Genomic DNA, 18,689 nt, shown 5'->3' on the forward strand with positions numbered 1-18,689 from the left:
GTCCCGAGCACGCTGAGTTATGGAGTCCCTGAACCAGAACCCCCCTTTTTGCATCGGAGATTGTGAATCAGAGACTTAATAGGAGAGCTGGCATTTATTTGCCTGTCTTTCACATTCAAGCCAATAAAGTGGGCTGGATTTCGTTCTCCGTTTGCCTTTCACACTGCCGCCTTCGCAACTCCTCCAGTGGGCAAAACAGGGTGAAACCCTCCCTCCCAGTTTAGGTAACTGGCGGAGCCCTATGACAAGGGAACGGCATAAAGCAAGCACCTGTGGAAATATTAGAAAAATATAAAACCACAATACACACTGGGCTTTTAACGTTCTAATGCGTGGACTCACACGGACCAGGATCCCTCCCAGCTGGCACTTTCCAAATAGTACAAGTTTCTTCCCTTAAAATCTCAGAGGCAAATATTGATTCTGCTTTTATTTTGGAATGGACCTTTCCGACTGGCGATCTTGAGCTAGCTACAGTTGCCATGTCCCACAAGCTTCCAAAATGGCGACTGAACACAACAGGTTTGAAGTAGATTCTCTATCGCGTATTCCAGATAATATTGCGGTATGTTTTTTGCCAAATGCATCAGACTTGTCGAAGAGTTCTACAGAGAGATCTCAACTGTTTCACACAAGGATATGTACACGGAAGTAGTTACGGCGAAACGTAGGCGATCGACGCAAAAAAAGTTTGACGCTTCACAAACTTCATATTGAAATCCAACAGGATGAAATAGTGGAATCGTACTCCGCATGTGAAGCAGGGTAAATACTGTTTACTTGGAAAGATCATGAGTAATATTGTAGTTTTTATAAGTGAGTTAGGTTCAATTTTCTACAAGTGCGTTTAAGCAACGCTGATTAACTCAGTCAGTACCGTATTCACCAGATGAAAAAGTTTGACTTGGCTCATAATGGATACAAATAGGCAAATAGATATTTCTCTTGCTTGACATCGCGCATTTACGTATCGCTAGCCCGAGCCTTTGCCATAAAACCTGACACACTTCATTCAGCAAGTCAGTGATACAAAGTGAATGTTGTTCTCATGCAATGTATAAAGCACTAATAATAATCAAAGCAAACTCAGAGAAGATAATTCGCCCTCACCTTCGAACATACAGCCTTTTGTTTGTTTGTTGATATTGTTCACATTTAGTTGTACGTGCTGTCTTCCGTGAGCCTTAAATCTATCGTGGACACTTCATCAACTGTGTTTTAGACTTTGGAAAATGAATCGCATGTTCCCCAAGTGCATCGGAGGACCATTTTCTTTGTTACATGAACTTTTCCAAGCGCACGCTACTGGCAACCAGTATTGCTTTGTGGGACAACATGGCGGCAGGGGCGTGTCAAACCAGGGGTTAAGACAATGCAGCTATCTGATTGGCTATTATTGTAATTAATAGTGATTGACAGGTCGGAAAGGTCCTTTAGTCTATTCCAGCGAGAGGCAGCGTCCTTCTACTTTCACACGAGTGGCATCAAAGCGCAGCGCTCACAACCGTGGCCCAAATGACCCGTGAGCTAATGAGTAGCGCAGTGACGAATGAAGAAACAATGCTTTTCTGCAGGCCCACCAGAGTTATCCCCCGCCCCCCCCCCCCCCAACCCCCACAGAGGGCCCATTGTTGCCGGTTGGAAAAAAAGAGGATGAGACCGTCGACGGAATCTCCTCCGCTTGTAAACGGAAGCCATTTCTGAAACCAATTGCACTCTTTGCTTCACGGGGTTTTATTCGATTGAAACGCATTTCAGCCACACACGTCTGGTGATCCGGACTTCTAAAGCGGTCCCGCAAAACTCTGGATTGCGCCATCGAAAAGCAATAATGGGACGTTACGAAGGCCATATAGAGAATGTGACAGATATTCAGATGAAGCAATAAATACTGACGGCAACGACTTCGATTATTTTTTTTGTTTTTTGTTTTTTACAACCGCAACTCGCGCCGTTCTGGCCCGAAGGAGCCGAAGAATGCCCGCGCACGGGAGGAGGCTCAGTGCTGATTAAAATGCAAAGCGGATGCGGCGGTCTCACTGGGCGCTGCGCTAACACGAAGCGGCGAAGTCGTCGCATAAAATCCCCGTTTTGCACAGCGGAGAAACAATTAGCGGCGTGTATATGCGAGTTGTCAACCGCAGTCCCGCGGTACCAGAAGTCGGATTGAATCACAAGCCTTTATTTTTTTTTTTTAGTAGGGGATTCTTTTCACCACATTGACGGAAGAACATGGCTTAATTGTACAAGGTTAATGTTCCACTGTCCTTTACCACCTCATGAGCGAGGGTTATTTAGTTACCCCTCTACTTATTTGGCGAGCCAAAGTGACTCACTCTTGTTAAAAATGCAAAAGAAAATATTTGGCAAAAGTTACCTTATTTTTATTTCTCTTTTTTTTTAATTGTAAATTTGTTTAAATTATTTCTCTGGGTGAACCCATTCCCCCCAAAAAAATTACTTGATTTGAAGTATGACTAGTAGCGCCTTGAGATATGAGTTTAATTAATTCTTAATTACATAATTAATTATTTATGTATTTATAATTGTTATTATTAATGTGATTAATTCTCATATCTCAAGTCATTGTTGCCCATTCAAATGAGTGCAAATGTCTACTCCATTCCAGCCTCCCCCCCAAATATTTTTGTAATGCAAAATATATAATATTATACTTTTCAAACATTCCATCCATCCATTTTTCTTAGCCGCTTATCCTCAGAAGGGTCGCGGGAAATGCCGGAGCCTGTCCCAGATGTCAACGGGCAGGAGGCGGGGTACACCCTGAACCGGTTGCCAGCCAATCGCAGGGCACATCAAGACAAACAGTCGCTCTCACAATCACACCTAGGGGCAATTTAGAGTGTCCAATTATTGTTGCATGTTTTTGGGATGTGGGAGGAAACCGGAGTGCCCGGAGAAAACCCACGCAGCCACGGGAAGAACATGCAAACTCCACAGAGGCGGGGTCGGGATTGAACCCGGGACCTCAGAACTTTGCGGTCGACGCTTTCCAGCTGCACCACCGTGCTGCCTCAAAGATTATTATTATAATTATTATTTTTACAAAAATTGAATGGACTGTTTTGTTTGGCTCCTGTTGTGTGGACTCCAGCCACCCGGGGGCAGTATAATAGCGACTGTGGTCTCAACTCAGTAAGCTGCAGTAGTATTAGTTGTTCTACGCAGAAGATAAAGAAAATATGCTCGTGAATATTATATTGATTGTGTCAATGATTTGCAGCACTTTCTGTGTTCAACACTCAGGCACTGATGTTATTTATATATCCAAGGCAAGCATATAATTATGTGTAAAAATACATTTTATTTATTTATCAAAATTCCAGCAACTGATACAAATTTGTCGTAGTCAAGAATTTTGCCAAGCTTCTAAAATATTCAATATGCGCCCCATCAGAGAACATCGAGTAACACATTTTATGTTTTTTTAAAATATTGAATAAAAGGCATTCATTTATATGTCTCCTTTGCACGTGGTTAAAATTTTAACATCATTAAAGCGAAGATTTGCTATCGAATTTGACAAGGAAATGATGTCAATTTGTTAGGGACACCCTCCCTGTCTATTTCTTATGACTAAACATGCAGTGGGTCACGTTGACCAAAGAACTGGGGGGGTGGGTTAATAACTAAATCCAGTCCCAAAAAAGATTTTTGCACGTGATCATTAAGATGTTTTCTGTTCCAACGAAGGAAGAAATTATTCCCTTTGACCATTGACGCTGTCAGCCCAATATCGTTAGTGGCTGTTGGGCCGACTTAATTAATCCGGTTCTAAGATGCTAACCTTTTGATTTAGCTAACAGATTTGCTCACCACCATCTGTCACACTAGTGTTGCTCATTTTATGGTCTTACATTCTACTCATTCTGCATCTCGTGGAGTTGTAATCGTCCCAAAACGTCCATGTCAACGACTTGCTGGCTGTTGTGCAACGTTCTTCGCAGGCCATTTTATCGCAAAGGTGTTTCATATGAATTTGTTAATCATTTTAGGACATTCCAGCCCCTGCAATCTGTCCGCCTCGCAAGTTAGCGCTTATCACGAGTGGCGGAATTAATGGTATTCTTCCTGTTGCGTTTTCGCTGCTCCGAATGATGTGCACGCCTTTGTTGAGCAGGCTCGTCGGTGAACGTTTCCTTCTCGCTATGAGCTCACTGAAATTCTGGTTTTTAAGCGGCTGACGAGGATTTAGCGAGGTCTGTTTGGAATACCGAACTATTTGCATAACGATTAATTCTGGAATTTTGATGAGGGTTGTAATGTAATGCAGTTGGTTCTCTGCAGAATATTTAAATGCTGTAATTCCCAACCATCAAACCATCCCTGTTTCAAGCTGCTTATCCTGATCAGGGTCACAAGAAACCTGTACTCTAGGCCAGGTGGGGAAAGGGAGACTACGACCTGTATTGTCCGCCAAGTCAATGGACTGCACACCCCAGTTTGTAGAAGCACCAGAAAAAGTCTCAAGAGCCAGTGTGTAAAAAAGAACAAGAAGTCCTTTGGTCTTTGGTCTTTTCTGAACTCTTAACACAGAACTCCCCAATTGAGTCCCAAGTTGGAATGAATTCAGTCACAAAGCTTTCCGAATTAAGCAAGACATGGTGTCAAAGTTTGATAAGAAGTTCCACTTGTCAACTTTCTCAAATAGTGAATGTCTTCATGTCTTCTGAGTTTCCTCCGCAGGGTGTCCGGGCTCTCCCTGAGTGGTAGGGTGAGAAGCTCGGTCATCCAGGAGGGGCTCAGTGTCGAGCCGCTGGTCCTCGGCATCGAGAAGAGCCAGATGAGGTGACTGGGGCATCTGATTCGGACGCCTCCCTGGTGAGGTGTTCCGGGCATGTCCCACCGGAAAGAGACCCCGGGGACGACCCAGGACACGCTGGAGAGACTATGTCTCTCGGCTGGCCTGGGAACGCCTCGGGATCCCTCTGGAAGAGCTGGAAGAAGTGGCTGGGGAAAGGGAAGTCTGGGTATCCTTCCTGAAGCTACTTCCCCCGCGACCCGACACGGAAAAGCGGTACAAAATGGATGGATGGATCGATGTCTTATGGTGGCCACATTAATGCCATAAAAACTGCACATTTAATCCACCAAGAGGGTTTTTCAAATCAGTTTAAATTTTAGACGAAGTACATTAGAGACTGATAATGATAGAGGGAGACTCACACATGTATTTGTCGCATATGGTGGGTAGATCATGGTTCACCATTCGATATTAAGATCCCGTTAATCCCTAAAAACTCCTAGGACACAAAAGATTCTTTCCTGTCCTCTCGGAGAACCCAAATCAATTTTCTGCAAAATAGAATATTTCTTGTAATGATAAATTCCTTGGTGAGAATTGAGCTCACGACACCTGGTTAACAAGAACAGTCCACTAACCACTGATCTGAAAGGCCTTGTTTTGGGTGACTTTCAAAACACCAAATGAAGTACTCAGAGTTCAAATCCTTGCCAGTGTTCTCGTGTCAGGGATCAAATCTCCATGCACACAATATTCCACCGAATTGACTTAAATGACAGAGGGCAGTAAAATAAAGTCAGAAACCTACTTCAAGCCCCTCATGAAAATGACAACGTTCACAAGGTCAACGGTCTAACTACTGAGCTATAAAACCTTGTATTAGTGTCACCATGAGCTTCAAAACCTGTTTTCAACAAGCATGGTGCACAAGTTTGGGTGGTGATCTCAGTGATGACCCAACAAGTTTTAAGTGTTGCTCGTTTACAAGAACAGTTCTCTAACATCTGTCTTGTGTCTCGTTCTATCAATTTGATATTCGGAATATTACAGTGGGAAAGGATTGCTTTTCACCTTGGATCCCTCTCAATTGTACGCATCTCCTTTAGGAACCATGTCTACCGCCTTGTCTCAGCAACTGCCAAAGCAGGACAAAGAGGCGGAGGAGGAGGAAGAGGACGAGGAGCAAGGCGAAGAGTTTGTCTTTGACGACAGCGAGGAGGAGGAGGCGGAGAAGCCCCCAGAGGACGGCCGAGGGGTCGCAGGCGACTCGCTTCGATTGTCAAAGCCGGAAATCCCAAAGACGTGCGAGGACGCGTCGGAGGCTGTCAAAGACGTCACGCCACAGGAAGGAAGTGCCAACAAGGATGGTGAGACATTCCTTAGTGGTTTATTAGACCTTCATTACCGGGCTCAACTGTTGTTCTTTAACAGATTTGTTTGAATCAGAAGCACACAAATGCAGATTTGTTTCTTTACCAGACCTTTTCAGGTGATTTATATGACTAGTTTAAGGAACCTTTTTAGGAATTCTGTCCGGTGCGGGACAACCTCTGACACCTGTCACACAGCTGTTGTGCATTTGAGGGTAATTAGACCAGGCATTTCGCTTTGGAATTTGTCACAGACATTTGCCAGTTCGTTGCGTATGTTTCACTGCATCCTTCGTTACTCTGCAACAGTGCATAAGTTGCAAGTTTAAGTGTAGAGCAACCCTTTGTCTCAGCGAGCCTGTGCCAGCATAGTCAAGTCACGTTTTTGTTCATGTTTCCAAGTTTTGCCTCGTAGACATCGGACCTCGTTTCGTGTTTTTGGACGTTGCTTCTAGCCTAGCGTTTCTGTCCCTCTGCCTTGTCGGAGTGCTACACTCTGTATGACCCTGACTTGGGGAAAACAAAACACGCACAACACCATGCTTTCGTCCCGGAGTCCTGCATTTGCGTCTGCCCCCGCGCCGCTGGTTCTTGACAGAATCCCATCTTCTGGGATGCTGAGCAAGCGTCGTTACAGTCTCATTCGCCGACTGCCATGTCACTCACAAGCCCAGGTTTCACTTTTTAAAGCCGCACGGATTCAAAGAAGTACAAAATGGCATGGCACCTACGGGAAATGCCACAACTCTTCCACAAAACACTATTTTGGCTCAAAACAGGACTTTAGACTATTTAGAGATACTCGCAGCTACAAAAGGACACATTTGCGTAAAAATCTGGTGTGTTCTGCTAGTTACTGAGGAAAACACCATTTTTTTTCTGACTGATTCGTCGGCCACACTCCAAGAATAAGTCGTTTTGTTGTAAATATTCCCGTTTGATGCTGAAATCCTGAAGTCAGAGTGGTGACGTAAAGGGGAATTCTAGCGAAGTTTAGTGGGGGGGCAGTTATGTGAATAAGGGTAAGTACACGTCCTCGCTCGCCAGATGACCTATGTTTACACATCAGGTTCATGGCCCTCGTTAAACCCGTGGTTACGTTTGTCAGATGCTGTAAAGTCGTGGAAAGGAGTGCACACACCCTCGTCCTGCTTTACTACCTTGCTCTAAATAAGATACCACCGGGCCTTCTGTAATCACTTAGCGAAACCAAACGGCTCTCGGGGCTCCTTAGGCACGAGACGATAGCTCAGCCAGAGGGGATGATATGAAAACAAGCAAAAGGGTTCCTGAAGTTCAGAAACTCACGACTCCTGGTTTTCCAGACCAGACAGAGGCCTTCTCTTTGGTTTTTGTTAAGCTTCACCTGACCAGAAATATCACGGTGTCCAAAATTCACCTAAATGATCACAGTACTGTCACAGCATGAAGCAAAATAGATGTTCATGAATACGAGTCCTGACCAAGGTGACTCCAAATGACAAATAGGCTCTGTAAGTTATTGATTTTTCTTTCTATGGATTGTTGATTTTGAGTTAATATTCCTTCCAGGGCCTTTTGAAAACCAAAGACAGAGTCCGAAACCTTGGTGTTCTGATTGATTCCGTCGTGACTTTCAACAATCATAGCAAATCAATGACAAAAACTGCCTTCTACCATCTGAAGAACGTATCGAGAGTGAAGTCTTGTATGTGTCAAGCAGACCAGGAAAAGCTCATCCATGCTTTTATCTTAAGCAGACTTGACTACTGTAATGGTCTTCTGACTGAACTCCACCCCCCCCCCCCCCCCCCAAAAAAAAAGAGTATCAAACAGCTGAAGGTCATTCAGAATGCTGCGGCTCGTGTTCTGACCAAAACAAAGCGGTCAGACCATATAACACCAATCCGAAAGTCCTTGCACTGGCTTCCAGTCAGCTTTAGAATAGATTTGAAAGTTCTGCTACTGGTCTAGAAATCACTAAATAATTTAGTTCCTGAATACATGAAAGAAATGCTTACGGAATACAAACCCAGTCGAGCTCTGAGATCGACTGACTCAGGTCAAATAGTGGCGCGCAGATTCCAAAGGAAACATGGCGAAGCAGCATTTAGCTATTATGCTGCACACATATGGAATAATTTGGCAACAGAGGTGAGGTCAGCCCCAAGTGTGAATGTTTTGAAATCCAGGTTGAAAACTCTTCTTTTTTTCTAATGATTTTTTTTTTTTTTTTTTTTAGAATATATCCACTTTTCGATCATATTAATTGCACTGTATGCGGTTTTAATTTTTTTTTTTAACATTTTGTTTGTCATTTTTATTGTTTTTCTCCCATTTTAAATGTTTTATCTCGTTTTCAAACACCTTTAATCACGTAAAGGACGTTGAGTTACCTCGTACAAATAAATTTGCTTTGCTTTTAGTAATAAGGAAAAGCCACGCCACTCCCGTATGCAGTTGAGTAATCGCTTGGGTTGGGTATATTCTTATTAACTTGCTTTGCACTTGAACGTGAAGTCAAGAGACAACTATGTACACATGATCCATTATCTTCCTCTCCAACAAACAGGCCCCCGGTGAGAATTGAACTCACGACCCCTGGTTTACTAGACCGGCGCTCCAACCGCTGAGCTACAAGGGCTTATGTGTACCTCCGTACCGCTTTTGAAAGGGAAAATTATTTACGTTTCTCGAGGGGGGAAAAAAAAATGTAACCTACAGCTGACTTCTGCCCTCGGTGTGCCCCTTGTCTTCGAAACCGTTGCCACCTTGACCACCAAGTCCAAACAAAAGCCCATTTTTAGCCACGGGAAGCAAATCTAATCACGTAAAACAAACTCCAGATACGTGACAACGCAAATAGACTCGGTACGCCACATCAATTCTTCACTATCCTGTATTTTTAAAAGAGCCTGCGGTTTCACACTGTCATTCACTTTTTAAACGTCTTTTGACTTTCCTTTTTATTTTTGTAACAGTCTGTCTCTCTTTTCCTCTTTTTTGACAGATGTTGCAGTCGCCGAACTGGACAGCGGGTAAGTTGCCGTCGCAGCCCGGAAAATGACGAAAGGCCGAATGGGGAGAGTCGAGACGTACCGCAGTGTGGATGAGAATGCGGCAAACTTGTCTACGTGACCTTTCCTTGCCAGATGGCAGCAACCTTGAGTTTGTAGTGACAGTGAGGACACAGAAGAGGGAAATCAATTCACGACGCCATCTTTGCAGAATTTAATTTGGAGTCGCAATAGTGATGACACCAGCATATTCCTCACGCTGTTGTGGCTTTTCCTCGCTGCATACTGCCTCCGAGTAGGCTCTGTTTACTCCCCTCTTACCCCTTCTAAACGTGAACTTCTAGGAAGTGTGCTCAGAAACCTTTCCCATAGTAGTTTGGATTCCTGTGGACTTTCCTGTGCTAGGAAAAGTGGCCCAGGTGTGAGTCCATTTGTTTTTCGGCATCGGTGGCACCGACTTGATGGGTTGAAAGGGTTCTGCACACGTGTCTGTGTGTTCTTGTTTTATTCTTTTAGTGGGATCAAGTGAGTACAAATACTTTATTTATCTTTGTGAGGATAGGCGAGAAATGAGAACTCCAGGAAGGAAACAGAATAGACAGCTATAGGTTCAGTTTCAAGGAGGGTTGGTGGACACGAAAAAAATAAATAAATACAATTTTATAAAATGGGCGGCACGGTGGTGCAGTTGGTAAAGCGTTGGCCTCACAGTTCTGAGGTCCCGGGTTCAATACTGGCCCCGCCTATGTGGAGTTTGCATGTTCTCCCCGTGCCTGCGTGGGTTTTCTCCGGGCACTCCGGTTTCCTCCCACATCCCAAAAACATGCGACATTAATTGGACCCCCTAAATCGCCCCTAGGTGTGATTGTGAATGCGAATGGTTGTTTGTCTCTATGTGCCCTGCGATTGGCTGGCGACCGGTTCAAGGTGCCCGTTGACAGCTGGGATAGGCTCCAGCACTCCCTTGTGACCCTTGTGAGGATAAGCAGCAAAGAAAACGGATGAATGGATGGATGTAAAATTATAATATATTTTTTTATTACCGCGATGTGTGTATTGTTTAAACTCAGAAACTTAAAAATCACTTGAAAACACCTGTACAGAAAAGTAAAGAAAGTACAGAGTAGTTCAACATTTTATGAACATATGGAGTACTATAAATAAAAAAAAAAAATGAAAACAATGAATGTGGAAACATGAAAATTTTGGCGCAGCATCACAGCAAATATAGAAACATAAAAATAACACAACGAACTAGTTTACAGTCGAGGGTTTTTTGCAGGTATCCACACCCCATGTTCAATGTGTGAATGTTTTATGTCACTTTTTATTTTTTTAAATATTTTTTCTGGTGTAACTCCGACCAGCAGAGGACAGCATTCAAATATTTACAACCTAAAAAACACGGATAAATACATTTTGAAGATAAATAACATTATTTAGAGTGTAGCGACACACTAAGACAAATCCTTTATGCACCCACAAAAATAGAACACTGAAAGGTTGACTATGATTGGCTTTTGTCGGGCACAATTCCGCCATGTTTACTCGAGTAGATATCATCACAGCTGATGGTTGAAATTCATCGTGATCACTAATCGCGATATATCACCCATGCCTAGTTTACAGTGTTAGTGTCTTCTTTTCACCCTGCGAGCGAGGTAACTCTTGTGGCGATATGATATAGCAGCGCACTCGCTATTTGTATCTGCTAGATTGTCAAGATGAAACTCATCAACAAATGTTTGTTTGTTTTTTTTTTTACCTAATTTTGTTTAGAGGTGTACGAAGCCCCTAAAAGGACATTGGAAAAAAAAAAGGTTTCTCATTGTAACGAGTAAGTTTCTCATTGTAATGAGAAACCTTCTCATTGTAAAGAGTAATTTACTCATTGTAATGAGAAACCAGTTTATTCTTTTTTTTTTCCTTGAATGTCCCTTTAGGTTTCTCGTAGAGGTGGCACTTAATTTACTTATAACTTGCTGCCGGAACCCTACTTCCTGTTTACATTCTTGTGACTGATAAGAGTGAGCTTGCAGGGTTTGGAATTTTTACTGAACATGCAGTGAATCAGTCAGAAAACGAGTGTTTTTTCCGCTGATTTGGACCACAAAAAATTCCCAATTTTTCGGTGCTATTGATGCTACTGTTTAAAGTTTCTTAGGTGAAGGAAGTGCATGGTGAGTTGCTGATTTGATATTTTGTAATGCGCAAGGTAGTTTTGTGCGGGACCTTCAGAGGGGTATGAGACCCAGATTTGGGGGCCCACAAGTCTGTGTGTGTCTGAGAAGAGTCACAAAAGGTCCAAGCGATGTGTCATGCAGGAATAATATCTGCCGAGCACACAGTTTCCACTTTTCCTCAGTCAATAAGTCGGGCCCCTAAAACGTTGAGCTTTCAATAGCAACTTCCCACCATTGAGGTGTTAAGTGTGTCAGCACATTTAGGAAAAATATTGCATAAATTACTATTTTTACTGTCAATAAACTTTTTTTTTTTTTTTTTTTTTACTTACATTTATGGCCCGTTGCATTGCTTCTGCCCTTAAAGCCAACATTTACCTTCGTGTCCTTTTTTTCCTCCTGCTGACAGATTGTCTTCATTAAGTACACAAAAAAGAATCCATGACAACGCAGCACGTATGCCGAGTGCGACTTTCGCACTTTATCTCCTCCGCTGCTCTTTTTTTTTTTCTTGACTTTACACCTTTTTCTGCTTCCATTTCAAACACTTTTATCTCTCCTATGAAGTCCTCGGGTCACCTCGTCTGCATGCGCCGCACAAGCATAAGAATCCTTGGTTGCATTAAAGAACCACATTAGTAGAATGTAAATCATTTGGAAAAACCTTACAATTGAACATCATTGCAAGTAAAATTTCTTCCTTTTTTATTCGTGTACTTCAGTACTTTTTTTTTTTACTTTCACTAAAAGACTTGAATCATTACTTCTTTTTTTTGTTTACCTGAGTATCTGTACTTCTACTCAAGTACAGCATGTGCTCTGCGTCACTGGATTTGGGGAGTGGTTGAAAAGGTAGATGTCAGTCACTACCAGGCCTGAAAAAGCACACGGCAACCTGCTGGAGGGCAGGGGGGCAGCGCAGGAGGAAGGGCGGCAGGCTTCCACTTTCGGGCCTGTGCTGTGCCCCGATCTTGGTGTTATTTGCATTGGGCGAACGATTCACACGCCTTCTCCTTGAACTCTTCGCTCTGCAGACAGACGATGACGGACGTTGGAATGATATTCAATATTTTGGAATCGTAGTTTGTGGCATATACGTGGTTTGAACTATTAGAAGAAGAAGGGACTCACCTTATTTTTTGACATTGTTAGTTGTTCAGGATGTTCAGCATTGTGAATTACAGTGAAGAAACTAAGTGTTTGACCAAAATGGAACTTTTTGGTTATAATTCCACTAACTGTGTTTGGAGGAAGACGAATGATGAGCTCCATCCCAAGAACACCATCCCTGCTGTGAAGCATGGAGGTGGTAGCATCACGCTTGGAGGTGTTTTTCTGCACATGGGACAGGACGACTGCACTGTTTTAAGGAGAGGATGACCGCGGCCATCTATTATGAGAGTTTGCGCAACAACCTCTTTCCCTCAGGCAGAGGATTGAAGATGGGTCGTGGCTGGGTCTTTCAACATGACGATGACCCGAAGCACACTGCCAGGAAAACTAAGGAGTGGTTCCGTAAGAAACATATCAAGGTTCTGGCGTGGCCTAGTCAGTCTCCAGACCTAAACCCAATAGAAAATCTTTGGAGGGAGCTGAAACTCCGTGTTTCTCAGCGACAGCCCAGAAACCTGTCTGATCTAGAGAAGATCTGTGTGGAGGAGTGGGCCAAAAATCCCTCCCGCAGTGTGTGCAAACCTGGTGAACAACTACAGGAACCGTTCGACCTCTGTGATTTCAAACCAAGGCTACTGTACCAAATATTAACATTGGTTTTCTCAGGTGTTGAAATACTCATTTGCAGCTGTGTCACACAAATACATCGTTAAGAAATCATACATTGTGATTTCTGGATTTTTCTTTTTGGATTATCTTTCTCACAGTGGACATAAACCTACGGTGAAAATTTCAGACCCCTCCATGATTTCCAAGTGGGAGAACTTGCAATATAGCAGGGTGTTCAAATACTTATTGTGTATAACAATCAGCTTTTTTTTTGAGGGGGGAAATCCGACAGCCGATAAGAGATCATTGTAGAACTGAATAGACTTCAGGAAACTTTATATGACATTTTGCTGAGCTTGAAAAGATGTGTAAAAACACTGTCTAAGTTTGTTTTTAGAATTTTGACACCAATATTTCCCTTTTGCTTCGGTTGTTTATCGGGTCCAAATATGGGTTTTGGGCCTCCCTGACCACCAATAATTGGTATCGGCATTGGCCCTGAAAAAAATCAGTATGGGTCTGTCTCTCGGATCAATTATTCGTGGTTTATAGGGTATTGTCAGCAGGTTTTGGGATGACTGTACTTGTTCGTAAGTCAACTGGTTCTCAGTCAGCGTTGGTCTAAGTGTGCTGATGTTCTTGCTGCCTCACAGGATCCCCGCGGCAGCCCATCTAATAATGGCGGACGGCGATCCAGGAGGCGGAGATGCGGAAACGGCGAAAGAAAGCTCTGGGGACGTCCCTGAAGGTATGCAACGGAACGATTTTGACAACGGGGGGTATTGCAGACGAAGGCCGCCGTAGATAATGCCCGACCTCGCCTCGGGATTCGGCTTCATTCCGACATTTTGGAACTGCGGGCGATGACGCGGTGACGCGGGCGGCAAGTGAGCCTGATCCAAAGTGGCAGCAGCACCTTGGGTTCATCTCACACTTTATTGATTTCTACAGAGAGAAATGGGCGCCGGGTTCTATAAGCGCCGCTCACTCTGAGGCCGGCACTTGATTTGCGCACAGACATAAGCCCAAGCCTATGACTCAATCAATACCAGCGAGCGTCAATTGGGAAACATTTTCATGCTACAAAAAGGTTTCTTGAAATTTCACAGGTCGCACAACACCGACGGCATATTGTTTTAGATTAATTTTAGCGTATCCATTTTCCAACAAACCATTATGTTCGTTACAAAAAAAATGGCGGCAATAAGTCGGACTCGTTTCCGGTGAGAGTTGGACTCCGCCAAGGCTGCCATTTGTCACTGATTTTGTTCATAACTTTTAGAGACAGAATTTCTAGGTGCAGCCGAGGCGTAGAGGGTGTCCGGTTTGGTGGTCACAGAATCGCATCTCTGCTCTTTGCGGATGATGTGGTTCTGTTGGCTTCGTCAAGCCGTGATCTCGGGCTCTCACTTAAGTGATTGGCAGCAGAGTGTGTGAATCAGCACCTCCAAATCCAAGACTATGGTCCTCAGTCGGAAAAGGTTGCCGTGGCGTCTCCAGGTAGGGGATGAGATCCCTCCCCAAGTGGAGGAGTTCAAGTATCTTGGGGTCTTGTTCACGAGTGAGGGAAGAATGGAGCGGGAGATCGACAGACGGATCGGTCCAGCGTCTGCAGTGATGCGGACTTTGTTTCAGTCCGTTGTGGTAAAGAGGGAGCTAAGTCCAAAGGCGAAGCTCTCAATTTACCAGTCGATCTACAATCCTACCCTCACCTGTGGGCATGAGCTGTGGATCGTGACCGAAAGAACAAGGTCCCGGATACAAGCGGCCGAAATGAGTTTCCTCCGCAGGGTGTCGGGGCTCTTAGAGATGGGGTGTGAATCTCGATAATCCGGGAGGGCCTCAGTGTCGAGCCGCTGCTCCTCCGCATTGAGAGGAGCCAGATGAGGTGGCTGGGGCATCTGATCTGGATGCCTCCTGGACGCCTCTCTGGTGAGGTGTTCTGAGCAAAATACCCTGAGGATGACCCAGGACACGCCGGAGAGACTGTCTCCCGGTTCCCCCTGGAACGCCTCGGGATCCCTCCGGAAGAGCTGGAAAAAAGTGGCTGGGGAAAGGGAAGTCTGGGTATCCCTGCGGAAGCTGCTTCCCCCGTGACCCGACCCGTAAAAGCAAAAAAATGCAACCCCGGGTAATGTTCCCAAGTGAAAAGCGTGTTGTCTGTGACGTCGCACAGAACGTTGCCAAATGATGTTTTCTGTTCTTAGTCAGAGGAAGATTGACATTATGTGACAAATAGCTCGTTTTGATTTGTGTCACGCAAGAAGTAGTAAGTAAAAAAGATGTAGGACTGGACCACTGCCAGCAACTGAAAATACTTTGCAGCCACGCCGCTAGGTGAAGTTGTTTTGCTCTGAAAGCACAACAGAACTATTGTGTTGATAATCCGCTTTTTGTTGTTGTTGCTGCGTCGTTGAAGAAAGTTTTGTTTTTTTGTAGGGGCTGCCTTGAAAGTCTGCCGAGTAATCTTGAAGGAATCGACTTTTCTAATCAGATGAATTGAAAACGGCAATCGCGTCTGTAGAGCAGCTCAGTAGAAAAGCAATGCGGACAAACGGCAGTCGATAAAAGCTCAGCGAGCTAAATTGGGCTCATAGTGACGAGAGTGAGACGCCAACGCGAGACAAAGTGGATACCCAAGTCACTTCATCGTTTTTGCTCGACGGCAGTGATCTTCAAGGTGTGCGCTGGAGAATCAATTCGGAGTTGAGTTCCGTTGTTTTTAACTTGTCAATACAATATGTTTGTATTACATTGAAAAAAAAAACACATTTATCCAGGTAAAATTCCTGTTTAACCTTAATGCACAATACATGTCAATTGAATCATTATTTAAGTAGGCTTTTTAATTTTCCTATGTTTAAGCACAATATTTATTAAAATCCTGCTTTTCAGGAATCATGAAATTTTTTTTTTTTCGATGATCGCTTGGGCAAAAAATATTTGGGAAAAGTCTGCAAAATCCTTCATGATCTAGTCATTCATCATTATTAAAGTTAAAATAAATGATTAACAAACTAAACTTTAGTGGTCAACTATAGAAAAATAATTACAATCATATTTAAAACAATTAAAAACTGAATGCATGTGTGTTCTATTAAAATTATTTTTAAAACAAAATATGCTTTTAAGTATTCAATTATGTCATTTTTAAAATTTTTACTTAATTAAAAATAATATTTACAAGATCAAAGTATGAAGAAAAGTACAGAATTTTAATTCACTTTTATTATTATTTAACAATTGCAATATGGAGAAAATGCACGATCAAGTTGCAGATATGTTTTAATACAAATTGTTGCATTAATTTGAGCTAATAGACCTTCACAGTCAACTTATTGAAAAATGAACAATTTGACGGTCCAGGATGAAGAGAAATAAAAAGATAACGGATGCAGAAATATGTAGTTGTCTTGATCAATTTAAAAAGAAGTATTATTATCTCAGTAAAGGCATTGATACTGTTCTATTATTAAATGACCTAATATTCTGAGCAATGTATGAATAATTATAGCTCCACACTAGATAGGATCACGCAAGAAACTAAGCAGTAAAACTGCCATTGCTCTTGTTTTGTTTTTTTTTCCCGCCAGCCTCAGATGACGTCATCTATGACGACGTCCCGAGCGAGGAGCCCCTCTCCCCCGATGAAGGTGCGTGGGAGTCATGCTCAACCCACCTCGGACCCCGTCTGTATGCGTATATCTATATCATCTCTGTGTTCTATAGATACGCTGTACGAGGACGTCCAGCGGGACTCGTGCGGCCCGCCTGTTGCAGGCAACGGGTGGAGCTCCAGCGAGTTTGAGAGCTACGACGAGCAGTCGGACGGCGAGAGCAAGGTGCCCACACGCAGCAAGGTAACGACGCCGTGTTACCTCCGCCAAGGAAACCGCCACCCGTTTTGGAGATTTTGGTCAAACTGGTCTCATGACCTGAGTTGATTTTGCATTAATTCGCCCCAAAATGGGTGCTTTCATTTTTTTAGACACAACATATATATATTTTACAGTAATTTCTTATTTTACATTTCATTCATTTCATCATTTTCCAAGCCAATTATCCTCACAAGGGTCACGGGAGACACCCTGAACTGGTCGCCAGCCAATCGCAGGGCACATAAAGACCGACAAAATTCGCTCTCGCAATCACACCTACAGGCAATTTTAGAGTGTCCAATTCATGTTGCATGTTTTTGGGATGTGAGAGGAAACACGAGTGCCCGGAGAAAACCCACGCAGGCACGGGGAGAAGATACAAACTCCGCATTGGCGGGGTGGGATTTGAACCCAGGTCCTCAGAACTGCGAGGCCGACCAGATGGGTCACTGTGCCGCCAGTGTATTTTTCAGGACCCTTAAAAAAAACGTACCTCGATTCGGTGTGTGGGGGGGGAAAAATATCAGTCCAAACCAGATCAACTTCACACTGCCTTTTCCTTCCACTGGATGGCGCTATGGCTACACCCCAGCTTCAGCCCTCTGCTCTGCGGAATCCATACAAATATGTAAGAGGTTATGCCGAGACTAATAGGCATTTTTTTTTTTTTTTTTTTTACCCATCCGCACACACACGTTTGTTCTTCAAGGGAAGCTCAATCGATGGCAGAGCAAAGCAGGGAAACAAAAGGGTGATCTATGTGGACACAGAATGACTCGCTCAGGTAATTAAAGCAACGGCGGCCTGTGGGAAAGGCTTTGCACTTTTCAGTCTGCTGAGCAAAGAGAAGACTTTAAGCGGGAATGCCAGAGCAATTACTCGGGAAACATTAACTATTAGGTTTTCTACTTCCAAAGCATATTGCTTTTAATTAGTTCTACCTGATTAGGGTTTTTTTTTTTTTTTTTTTTTTTACCCCTTCCCAAATACTATTTTCACACTTGACCTCTTTTGACTGCCAGCAGCTCTCATAAATCAAACTCCCTGAAACACAATAACTGCTCCACGCTTTCACCTGTTGTCATTATTTTTGACTCCCGTTTTGTGCAGAGCGCTTTGATCTATTTTCTCGCCGCCGCCTTATCCTCGCCCTCTCTTTCCCGTCGCTTCCCCCGTTGTTCCTCCTTAACGCTGGCTCCGCACCTTCCCTCGCCTGCAGCTGTCCCCCGAAGTGCGGCGGTTGAGGGAACGCTGCGCCAGGACCAAGCGTGAGCTGGCTATGAAGCTGTCTGGCAAGCACAACTATGACATCAAGGTATCTCATCAACGGAAAACAAACTGCATTTGCCGACAGGCTCAGCTGACTCTCGGCCATCCTAAACCTTTCCCTGAACGTCTTTGTGACCTTGTCTTTCTCCTTCTTGGTGCCTCAACAATCAACTTATGCATATTTAAAGGTACAATTTGTTCTTGGATTAGAATCAGATCCTACAAACCCATAAGGGGCAGTCTACTGTTTGCCCAGATGAGGGGAAAACGACGCGAGAAGGCAAGATGAGGAAACCGGTAGCTAGTTAGCTTGCTCATCCTCAAGTAATCACCAGCTTTGAACCGAGTAAATTACAGCCACAGTTTGGCTAAAGCTTTGTAACTGCGTGTGCATAGGGGGCAGACTTATCCCTTAAAATTGTTGTAGAATTAAGTCAAAGATTGGAAACTAGCTAAAGTTCGACTGAATAACTCGCTGCTAGCTCTTTCACAGCAAAAAAAAAAAA

At 43.7% G+C, this 18,689-nt stretch overlaps 1 protein-coding gene and 1 non-coding gene across 4 annotated transcripts in view; one reads left to right on the plus strand and one right to left on the minus strand.

Moving 5' to 3' along the window:
- Positions 1-18,689, plus strand: part of arhgef10la (Rho guanine nucleotide exchange factor (GEF) 10-like a) — a 157,120-nt gene that overhangs the window by 10,076 nt on the left and 128,355 nt on the right. For 2 of the 3 annotated variants that reach the window (XM_061832610.1, XM_061832611.1), the window contains exons 2-7: positions 5,872-6,132; positions 9,125-9,152; positions 13,690-13,784; positions 16,630-16,689; positions 16,766-16,896; positions 18,134-18,229. In XM_061832610.1, the coding sequence (XP_061688594.1) occupies positions 5,877-6,132; positions 9,125-9,152; positions 13,690-13,784; positions 16,630-16,689; positions 16,766-16,896; positions 18,134-18,229 (666 nt within the window). In that variant the 5' untranslated portion in view covers positions 5,872-5,876. The remainder of the gene's footprint in view (positions 1-5,871; positions 6,133-9,124; positions 9,153-13,689; positions 13,785-16,629; positions 16,690-16,765; positions 16,897-18,133; positions 18,230-18,689) is intronic. The other variant, XM_061832612.1, reaches the window with a different exon arrangement.
- On the minus strand, positions 8,686-8,758 carry trnat-agu (transfer RNA threonine (anticodon AGU)). Its single transcript has one exon. It is a non-coding gene; the product is annotated as a tRNA-Thr (tRNA).

Source organism: Syngnathoides biaculeatus, chromosome 10, assembly GCF_019802595.1.
Source record: "Syngnathoides biaculeatus isolate LvHL_M chromosome 10, ASM1980259v1, whole genome shotgun sequence".
In the NCBI taxonomy this organism is placed as follows: Eukaryota; Metazoa; Chordata; class Actinopteri; order Syngnathiformes; family Syngnathidae; genus Syngnathoides; species Syngnathoides biaculeatus.